We start from the raw sequence: 11123 nt of genomic DNA, 5'->3' as shown, positions 1-11123 counted from the left end.
TCTTCGACTTTACTAAATAATCCTAAACTACTTTCCAAAGTGGGTACCAAAGTGGGTATACCAATCTGCTTTCACCACGAGTATTAGAAAATGCCCATCAGTCCACCAACAAATGTCAAATTTTTGCTTTGTTAGTGAGTGTAGTTTGTTACAAACCAATCACTATGTTTTTTTTTTTTTTTTAAGATTTTATTTATTCATGAGAGACACACACACACACAGAGAGAGAGGCAGAGACACAGGCAGAGGGAGAAGCAGGCTCCATGCAGGGAGCCCGACGGGGGACTCGATCCAGGGTCTCCAGGATCACAACCTGGGCTGAAGGCGGCGCTAAACTACTGGGCCACCGCGGCTGCCCAATACATTTTATTTTTTTAAATTACACTTCAGTGTTTGGGGTACAAGTAAATACATGGCATAGTAATTTTTAAAAGATTTTTTATTATTTATTTATTCATGAAAGACAGAGAGAGAAGCAGAGACACAGGCAGAGGGAGAAGCAGGCTCCATGCAGGGATCCCGACTTGGACTTGATCCCGGGTCTCCAGGATCACGCCCCGGGCTGAAGGCGGCGCTAAACGGCTGAGCCACCCGGGCTGCCCGGCTCTATGGTTTTCATGCAATCTCTGACTAGTAAGGAGCTTGAGCATCTCATGGTTATTAGCCATGTGGGTTTCTTCATTTTAAAAGCACTTTTCGGTTATTTTACCCATCTTCCATTGGGTTGTCTGTTCTTTAATAAAAGCTATGGGACACTAGCTTTTGTCAATCACCTGCATCATGGAAATTTTTTACCACTCTGTGGTTTTTCTTTCTTGATGATGTATTTTAAGGTCAGGCCTCGTGGCTTTACTTTTTTTTCGATTTAAATCTCGTCAGGTTCACCGATCTCTGGCTCCACGCCTTTTGTATCACGTATCCCAACGCACTGATCCTGAAGCGCGTTCACGCTACGCCACAAAGTTCTCGTCCTGCTGTTCACACGCGGGTCCCTGGCCCACCGCGTGCGGAGGCGCCCGTCACCCTCCCGCGGTACAGACGGCTGACGATTTCGCGAGCACACACTGCAGCACCGTCTTCCCCTCCATTTCGCAGCCTCTTCCGTCTTCCCTCTGGCGTCCGGTTCCCATCCAGGTCTTCCTTTATTCCAGAGTTTGATGCTCCGCTGACTCACTGATCCCCTGTACCACTCTCGAGTCCTTCGTTTGCGAACATTCACTACGCGGGAACAATGCCCCGCCGGCTTGTTTGTCCCGCGAACAACTGGCGGTCACTTCCTCAGCCTCCGAACACCCACAGCGACACGATCCCTCAGAAACCCCGCCCCGCGGACGCCAACGCCCGCCTTTTTCCTGAGGACGCAACACGCAGGCGCGGCCGGGCCCGGGCTCACGCGCCGCACAACGAACTGCGCCTGCGCCAGCAAACGCCCCGCCCCTCCTCCCCGGTCCTCTATAAAGCCTCGAGCTTCTCCTCGCGAGAGACTCCGTTCTCATGCTCGCTGCGGGGGTCGGAGGTCAGAGCGAGCGTCTCGCGGGCCGTAGGAGGAAGATGGCGGTGGAGTCGCGCGTTACCCAGGAGGAAATTAAGAAGGAGCCGGAGAAACCGATCGATCGGGAGAAAGTATGGGATCCGGAGAGAGGTGGAGGTGGGCCCGGCGGGGCGGAGAGCGCGGCCTGCGTGCAGGAAGCGGCAGTGTTTGCTCCCCGGGCTGTAAGAGGCCGCGACGCCTCCGGAGGGAAAGGGAGCCCCGGACCCGAGCCGCTTTCTTTAACTTCTGCCCTCCTTTTCCTCCTCTGCTCCCAGACGTGCCCGCTGCTGCTGCGTGTTTTCACCACCAATAACGGCCGCCACCACCGAATGGACGAGTTTTCCCGCGGAAACGTGCCGTCCAGCGAGCTCCAGATCTACACTTGGTGAGAGCGCGGGGTCCGCGGGGGCGGGACCCGGGGGGTGGTCGGGCATTAACACAGTAATTCCCTCCGTGGCTCCGCTTCCTCCCCTTCCGGGTCCTTGGGCCCGGCTCTCAGAAAGTTGGAAGTTTTAGTTGTTAGGTAAAAGGGGATTCTCCCATCTTGTAATACAATTAAGCTTCATGTTCAAACTTTTGGGTTGTGAAGAACTGACGCACCCAGGATTGCTATCACTGTTGTGGCTGCTTGGTATAAAAATACACGTAGATAAATAAAATGCAGTAGCTGCCCTGAAGGGGCCCGTAGTCAACTAAATGGTACTAGAATTACATAGTAAAGTAAATCCTCAAGAGCATTTCTGTGAAATATTAAGCCTTCAATGCTATAGTATTAAAAAAGGAAATCAGCAAAAACCCAACTGATTTCTGATCTGGTGCTTAATGGAAAAGCTTTTAATGTGTGTTTCGTGAAGACCTGCCCCTGAATGTTTATGTGTACCTTCTCTACCCCTAAGTCTTTCTTAGGGCCATTACATGTTGTAAGCATATTTTTAGAGCTGCATATGTTTCCTTAGTTTGACATCATAATGGCTGTGTAGTAGCAGTAAAAAGTTAATAAGTGTTAAATATATATCTTTATTATATAACGTTAAATTTGCTATTATAATTCTTAAATGTATGATTCAGTTGCATCAGTTATATTCGCATTGTGCAACTATTACCTATTACCAAAACTTTTTCCCCCTCCTTGGCAGAAGTTACCCAGTAAGCAGTAATTTTCCATTCCTTTCTTCCCCGATAGACTCTAATCTAGTTTATATCTATATGAATTTGCCCAGTCTAGGTATTTCACACAAGTGTTGTGTTTGGCTTATTTCAGTGTGACATTTACAAGGTTCATCCATGTTGTAGCACATTCTTTTTTATGTGCACACAACTTCATTTTTTTTTTATGGCTTAATATTTTAATGTATGGATATACCACGTTTTGTCTGTCCACTTTTCTGTTGATAGGTACTTGAGTTTCCATTTTTTTGGCTTTTGTGAATAATGTTGCTATGAACCTGGGTATGCACATATCGTTTGAATCCTTTTGGGTATATTCCCAGAAATAGGATTGCTGGATCATAACATTATTACATGTTTAACTTTTTAAGGAATAAGGAAATAACAAGCTGGTTTTCACAGCAGCTGCACCATTTTACAGCCCCAGAGAGTGTGTAATTTTAAACTGTGAGTCCAGCACTCACTCCTTTAAAGATTGGGACCGTAATTGTCTTTGTGTTGGTATTGGTTAAAGTTATGTAATATGATTTTAGTTCAGCATCATTCCAGGATAAAAGCTCCAGGAAGGTTGATTTAACTTACAAGAAAGAACTGTTACTAATGTATTGATGAAAACTCTGTTCGGGATTGAAGTGTATACTTCTCCAGGCATCAGAGTTCTATTTGCTAGGTGCTGTGCTTAGATTTTGAGGGTATGAAGTAAAGAAGGTACTGCCCCTCCACGCAGTCAGCTCAGCCTACTGGAGAAAGCAGATGAATAAATGCTAATTAGGTAAGACTTAAGGGTGAAGATAGCAGAGTGAGATTGTTCCAAAGATCCTTTACTCCTAATCCAGAAAAAAAATTACGTAAAAATTCTGCCCAAAACTGTCCTATCCCTAAACTGCAACCAAATAAGGAAAAGCAACTTATGTTATACCTTAAAATGATGGTCAAAGACAAAAATTCTGAAAGACTTGTGGTTGGTGTGACAGCACAGAGTCCTGCCCCCTTTTCCAGAAACAGTACTGAAGGAAGATTAGTTAACAAATCTTGGGAATTCTCAATTTGTAGAAGTAGACTGTAGGACTGAATAGGCAGCCCTAAGATAAGTCTAAGAAAAAGGAGTGAAGTCCAGAGGAGCCTAGCAGAAGTCAGTTGAGTTTGCCAAAGTTCAAGGCACTGTGTGGAGTTGGAGGAACAAGCCAGACACCACAGGAGTGGTAAATCTCCCTTGCTCGGGTGGTCATTAAACAGGTTATTGAAAGGGAAGTACTTAGGTAGCTATATCAGGGTTTAGCTAGAAAAATGGAACCAGTCGGAGATCTGTATGAAGAGATTGATTGCAGAGAATTGGCTCACATAATTATGAGGGCTGCCTAGATAACTAAGTCCCTAATCTATGGGGTGAGCTATAAGGAAGGGCCAGGCTAGAACAAACTCTCAAACAAGAGCTAAGACTGCTCACAGCAGCCTGAATTTTTTTTAGAGAAGCTGCACTCTGCTCTTAAGGTCTTTTCAACTACTTGAATCAGGCCTATTCAGATTTTCTGGGATCATTTAAATTTAAAGCCAACTAGTTATAGACTTGGACTACACACACAAAATACCTTATAGCAACACCTCCATTAGTGTGATTGAGTAACAGACTGTATTGACACACAGAATTGCAAAATTGACACACAAAACAGCCTCACGGTCGCTTAGCAAAGACTTCAGCCCCAAGAGAGCTCTCGCGTTCTTCGTGTAGTCAAGTTTTGGACCAGTGGTCAGAAAGCAACACTCGCACTCCCAGCTGTTGGTCTGGGGAGATGAGCCTCAGGTTGGAAGCTTGTAGGAGAGTCACTGGCAGAACTGAAAACAGATGTAAACCAAATTCTGCAAGTTTGTGCGGAACAAGATGACGTGGCACATATTTTTAGAAAGGAAGAAAGCACGTACGCATCATAAGTACAGAGGTGTACTAGGGAATACCTGATGCGGGATAGTTAACATCAGAATGTCAGGTTAAAAATCAGCCTTGCCTCCGACTCCACGAGGACAGAGTTAAAACAGCTGGGGAATTGTTGCAGAAGAGGCTAGAACTCTGACAGAATCTCACAGACAAAAATAGCCACAAAATTAGGAGGTGATAGGCAAAACTAAATCTTATCTGGGATTTTATAATTCATTCAATTTTACTTGTTTCTTTTGTTAAATTCGGGTTTTATTAAAAATACGTATAATATTTGAAGTATGAATCTATGAATTATATTTTTGTATTGTAACCTCAGGATATGTAATATGCTTGATAATCTTGTTTTTTTTTTTTTTTTTTCCCCCGTAGCATTGTGTATATGTACGGAAAGATGCCTACAATGATGTTAACATCACTGCTTCTTTCTGGTTGATGAGATTTGGGGTACAGTTTGTTAAATTTTTGTAAATATGGCTTTCCCCCTCTTCAAGTAATGTGAACACGTGTCAAATGAGAAAGGCAGTCATGCACAGCTTCTCACCCCTTTGTTGTATGGCCGCCTAGAGTGACCTGCGGCCTGGAAGGTTTTCTTGGTTTGGTTTTTTTTTTTGAAAAGAGATAAAGAGGCCTTGCATCCTGTGCTGAGCATATGGCTTTGGGAGTATCTTTCCCTGTTCCGGGTTTAATGTGTTCTTTGTTCTGCCTGAGTGACATTGTATGGCACCTGACCTGCAGTGACTGTTCTGTGGGATTTTTTACTTGCAGCAAAAGAATGGAGCATGTAGACTATCTAGGCATTAATAATGTATGTATTAGCTACAGGGTGAGACCTGCTGGCCATGGGGGACCCACACTCCCATGAAGCTGGTCTTGCACTGTCTTTTTGTAGAGCAAGTAAAGCATTTATCCCTCTGTTGTCTGTGTGAGTTGAATCTGTGTTAGCAGCCCCAACACCTGCAAACTAATGCAGTAGGTTGATGTCCTGGGACCAGGACCGCTGCCCCTGGTGGAATGCATTGTTGTGCTCTTGTTATCCTAGCCACGTGATTGGACTCCTCCTCTGGAGGTGGGAACAGGTGTCACTTGTGTGACAAAAGTTTTATACAGAAACTTAAAAATTGAGATGGAGATAAGTCAAGGGCAACATACACAGTTAAATAATGAGGTAGAAAGAAAGCAGTGACAGTGGGGAATGGAGAAAACGATTGATATGTATTTAGGAGGTAGAAACAACAGGATGGAGATGGTTTAAGTGGCCTGCATGCCACTGTGGAGCTCAAGGCAGGGCTTGAACTCAACCTTGAGATCAAGAGTCAGATGCTCAACTGACTGAGCCACCCAGACACCCCGGTGATGGTAGTTTTGATGGTTCTATGAAAGAGCCAGGACATGTTTTGGGGTGAATACTCTTCAAGAGTGTCTTAGTGTCCCTTGTTTCATTTTATAGACTTGCATAGGCAACGGTTATTTCAGTTCCACAGCATCCATTTCATTCTCCCAGTTGTTGTGAAAGAAAACTATAAAAATTTATGGGATCCCTGGGTGGTGCAGCGGTTTGGCGCCTGCCTTTGGCCCAGGGCGTGATCCTGGAGACCCGGGATCGAATCCCATGTTGGGCTCCCGGTGCATGGAGCCTGCTTCTCCCTCTGCCTGTGTCTCTGCCTCTCTCTCTCTCTCTGTGACTATCATAAATAAAAAAAAATAAAAAAAAAAAATTTACACTATTACAGTTCGTTACTATTTTCAAGGTGCTAATATTTTGAAAGATTTTTCCAGGTTGTGCTGTATTAGCACAAAGGACTACGTTAAGTTCTGGGTTCATATAAATATTTGCAGGGCAAGAATATTATTGTGAAAGGAACCTTGCTTAATCCTAAAGAAAATGTAATGGTTCATTGGTTCAGTGGCTCTGTCTACTGTGAAACTCTTAAGATCCATCTTAGAAGGAAAAAAAATACATCTTTATGAAAATGCTTTCCTATCCTTGATTCTAACATGTGTTGCAACTTTAGACATGAAGAAATGTGGAAAAGTACATGCTTTACAAATAAGGGAATACAATTAATTTAATTAATTTTGACTACTCCTAAAGAGTTAATCACTAGACCAGTAAGATTGCTACCTAGCAACAAAAGATAGCAGGTGTAATCCCTGCATTCCCTTTGGGCACTAAATTGTCTGACTTCATCAAAATTTCAGTCGTTATAGGGGCAGAGAGGATTATTAGCTTTAAAATTAAGTCTAGGGGCACCTAGCTGGCTCGGGTAGAGCATGCGACTCAACCTCAGCATTTTGAGTTTGGGGTCCCCCTCCTATGTTGTATGTTGAGATTACTTAAACTCTTTTAAAAAAATAAATAAATAATAAAATGGACTCAAGTATAAGACCTTGACAGCTACAATTCTAACAGGTTGCAATTCAGACACACAGTTAACTCGTTATATGTTAATATTATTACTATACTGTTGATTAATCAAATGTAATGTTTTCTTTTAAAAAAATTCAGGATGGATGCAACATTGAAAGAACTGACTAGTTTAGTAAAAGAAGTCTACCCAGAAGCTAGAAAGAAGGGCACACACTTCAATTTTGCAATTGTTTTTACAGATCCTAAAAGGCCTGGCTATCGGTAGGTAATTTTTAATTTTTAATTCTTATAATTACTTTGGTTTTTATATGTTTTAATTGATAGGGATAATCCCTTTTAATGAACCTCTTTAGTTGGAATATAAATATTATTAATATCTGGGCTAGCTTAATGTAGTAATTAATTTTTAACAGTGCCATAAGATAATGGAGCAAATCCAGTCCTATGTTTACTTTGCAGTGCATATTTAGTTTCATTGGTTTGTGATCCATTAACAGTTGGGTCTCCTTTTCTGCAGAGTAAAGGAGATTGGCAGCACCATGTCTGGGAGGAAGGGGACTGATGACTCCATGACCCTGCAGTCACAGAAGTTCCAAATAGGAGACTATCTGGACATAGCAATCACACCTCCAAATCGGGCACCACCTCCTTCAGGGCGCATGAGACCATATTAAGTTTTATTTACTATTTCTTGAATTATTTTTCAATCAGTTATGTAAAATAAATTCTTTTTCCTTCCCTCATCATTGCCATTAAGCCTTTAAAATCTAAACATATTGTAATGCGTCTATTTAGGAATTAGATTTGGCTATGCTGTGGTATGGATATTAATAGAAAGTCCATAGTTTTGGGTCCTTCCATAAGATACGAAGAGAAGTGCTCTTAGCATCCTGTGTAAAACTATTGTTAAATATATGTGTGCAATCAACTGGAGTGTGAAAGTTCATGAAGGCATGAGAACAGGGTTTGATTTAGTATTTGGGGTTTAAGCTGAATAGTGGAGGATGGTATGTTTAAGCCTATATGGGGCAGAGTGAGAAAGCCATGGAATTAAATAGAGTGTGAGTTTGTGGTCTGTTGCCTACAGTTAGAACAAGGGTGAGGTAGCACGGCAGCAAGGCATTTTGGAATAGCATCAGCTGAGGCAAGTTGAAGCCGTTATGTGCTCAAAGAGGTTGCCTGAATCAAGGTAGGATGACAAAAAGAGGAGAATGGATGCCATAGAGAGGGCTTTTTATGTTTTAAAAATGGGGAGAACAGGGCATTTTGAAGATCAGAATCAGTAGAGAGGAAACAAGGGTTAGAACTTAGGATCAGGGTGGAAAGGTTTACCTTGAAGGTCTGAGAAGGAAGCAACAAAAGAGGAATCTTAAGCCCCAGGAGCAGAGCCGGGTTGAGGTGACATTGAGTGAATAGGAGTTATTCACAGATGGAGTTACCAGGCCGGGGACTGGCTTGTATCTGAGTATCCAACTGGAGAGTCACTGTGCATCGTGGATAAGACCAGCTGGGCTAAACATTTAAATCCTGGCTGCACCACGAGCTCTGTAGCCTTGGACAAGTGACTTAAATCTGTGAGGACAGCCCATAAGACTGTGAAGATTAAGTACTTGTCTGACAAGTAAGAAACAGTAAATACTATTAGCCATAGAAAAGTCAAAACGGGAACTGTATCTTCTGTGGCTCTATTACAGTCTTATCTGGAAGTTTTATAGAGTGTGGCCAGGGGTGTTGTTAGCCTAAATTGCCACAGTCTGTTAAAAGTGGGAAATTGAAAACATATATTCCAAAATGAAAAAAAAGGTGCTAGTAGTGATTTTCAAAGTCAGACTTCCGTCACTTATCTTGTACACACAGAAGCAGCCTTTTCAATGTAATGGTTCTGTGGGAGTGGTGTCCCTGTGGCGAAGCCCATCACCAGTGGCAGAGACCAGCCCAGAACCTAGATCTAGTGCCTCTTCTACTTTGAAGTTTACCCCAACCCTTATTCATTCATTCAGATTAGATACTTCTATAAGTCATAAAAGGAATTTAAACCTTTTTTTTTTTTTTTTTTTTTGAGAAGAGCTATGATTACCTTCCTATTTGTGGGGAAGAAACTGATTTACTATGCAGAGAAGGCAGGTACTAAATAAAGGACCTTCGTAAGCCAGTTTTTCTTACGGCATGAACTCCAGTGAGGGCTCTCCTGTAATTCCAGGTTATTCTCCCAGTAGTTGTAAAGCAGTTTATATGCTTGGTTCCAACATGGAAATTTTCAAGATTTCAGTCCTCTACCAAAAGTACAGTTAAAGACTACCTAATGGATTTATTATTGACTATGATGCTAAGAATCAGACGACTTGTACTTAGTCCTTATTTACCTCTGGCTTTGGTAAGTATGGCTTATGGGTAAGTAACTGAGCTGTTTCCTCAAATATAAAACAAATAAATGGTCACCATGACAGCACCATGCTCAGTATCCTCACTGCCTCGCTTGCTCAAAGTATTTTGGAGTTGAAATTTTTCCTTTGGAGTATGTCTTCTAACTCCTGTGTTGCTTATAATTTGCCTGTCTTCAGTTTCCTCACCATGTACATGAACTTGGTATTTTGAGTTAATTTACCAGATCTTCAATAGGGAGTCTTGCTGTTACATTTAGATTTTACAAAACATGACTGGGACCGTTACATCCATAGTAATCACTGGCTCAGGTGATGTTTGAGACAATGGTGTGTACACACATGTGCGCAAGCACACATGTGCATGTGAGAGAGAGAGAGCTATTAAACTGTTAGCTTAGGTTTAAAATTCTAACACTTAAACTGTTATTCTTAAATAAAGAGCTGAACTCAGCCTGCCTCTTTCTATTCAATCAAATTCCAAACTTGAGTACTTCTCAGACTGAGATGGCCACACCCTAAAACGTTTTATCAGAATTATAGTTAGTGCTAAGCTGGGCACAAGGAACTTGACTATTTTCCTCATTGAACCTTCCCAACCAAGCTGCAGGGACTTGTTTCCATTTACAGATGAGCCCGAAGCCTGCTTTAACAAGTGGGTCACATGAAGGCAAGTACCGAACAAACGCTGAAATGCATATTCCCAAAAGTAGTGTTCTGTTTAGTTTATCCTCAGCTCTGCAACCTGGCTTCTACCTACAGCAATGGGGCAAGTTATTGATAACTCCACAACTGGTTTCTGCCAAGGTGCAGTGGACCAGTTTCAGTTTTTATACAAATCCAAACACTCCTCTTCAATGACACGGTCCTGCTTCTAGTTGGGAGTGCCAGAGCAGCCGAACAAGGTCTGTGTGTTCCGAGTTGTGTTCTGTTGCTTAGATACAGGTGGTTTTGCTATTGAGCTGCAATTTCCTGGGAGTCTGCAGTGGAACGAGCCTGAAGGAAGTGTTTATTCATGGATTTTCTTTCCCCTATTATCCCCTATTAAGCAATCTTAATACAAAATACTAAAAAATTATTTTTCTAAGCAAAAATCCTGAGCCTGGGAATGTGATACAGAGTTAATTGTAGAAAGGTGTTCTTGTTACATACCAGCCCCAAAGCTTGTTGGGAGGAGCCAGTGAAACGGTGCCTGGTGGTGGATGTGCAGTTAAGAGCTATTTACAAGGTCTTTATTGCCCTTTTGCTTTGTGCTTTTGGCTGACAGAATTTCCTGTCCAGGCTAGGAGTTCCTAAGAAAATTTCAGATAGGAGTTGAAATTGGAGCAGTTTACATTGTGAATGAGGTGAACCTCCTTAGGCATTTCCAAAATTTGTAGAGTACCTATTGGGAACTGTCAGAAGTAGTAGTATTCCTAATTACTTTAACTCCTCTCACCTTCCAGTACTATACCAGGGGATAAAATATATTTAACATGTGCCTATCCAGTAGCAGCTACTAAGGCCCTGGTGGTGCACAGATCCAACCCAGATACGCATCCTCCTCAAAAAGTCTTACAGTCTAGGCATGGGAGTAGAAATACGATAAAAGGTGGAGGGGGAAGTGTCATGACAAAGACCTTCGCTACACGAAATGGCATTGGAGCTTGTCCACCTCCTCAAAGGTTGGGTTGGATTTATACTTGATTTAGGATCTAACATGAACATAAAAAAGGAAGATCAACAGAGCCCTGAAGTACT

The 11123-nt window shown here is 42.4% G+C and overlaps 2 protein-coding genes across 3 annotated transcripts in view; one reads left to right on the top strand and one right to left on the bottom strand.

Annotated features, from left to right (window-relative positions):
* Nucleotides 1-421: 421 nt before the first annotated feature.
* The window catches only part of SKA3 (spindle and kinetochore associated complex subunit 3), a 33312-nt gene continuing 22610 nt past the window's right edge, over nucleotides 422-11123 (bottom strand). Inside the window, exon 10 of the mRNA XM_072795794.1 lies at nucleotides 422-4531. The gene's annotated coding sequence lies outside the window, so the exon portion shown is untranslated. The remainder of the gene's footprint in view (nucleotides 4532-11123) is intronic.
* On the top strand, nucleotides 1232-9836 carry SAP18 (Sin3A associated protein 18). 2 transcript variants are annotated; one of them, XM_072795798.1, is made up of 4 exons: nucleotides 1232-1648; nucleotides 1807-1916; nucleotides 7141-7263; nucleotides 7520-9836. In XM_072795798.1, exons 1-4 carry the CDS (start codon nucleotides 1232-1234, stop codon nucleotides 7674-7676), a joined length of 807 nt encoding a protein of 268 aa, XP_072651899.1. In that variant the 3' UTR covers nucleotides 7677-9836. The 2 variants fall into 2 exon arrangements, with proteins under 2 accessions (XP_072651899.1, XP_072651900.1); XM_072795799.1 differs by having other exon boundaries at nucleotides 1439-1623.

This window comes from Canis lupus, chromosome 24 (assembly GCF_048164855.1).
Source record: "Canis lupus baileyi chromosome 24, mCanLup2.hap1, whole genome shotgun sequence".
NCBI classification, from domain to species: Eukaryota; Metazoa; Chordata; class Mammalia; order Carnivora; family Canidae; genus Canis; species Canis lupus.
This window is presented reverse-complemented; position numbering and strand designations above follow the sequence as displayed.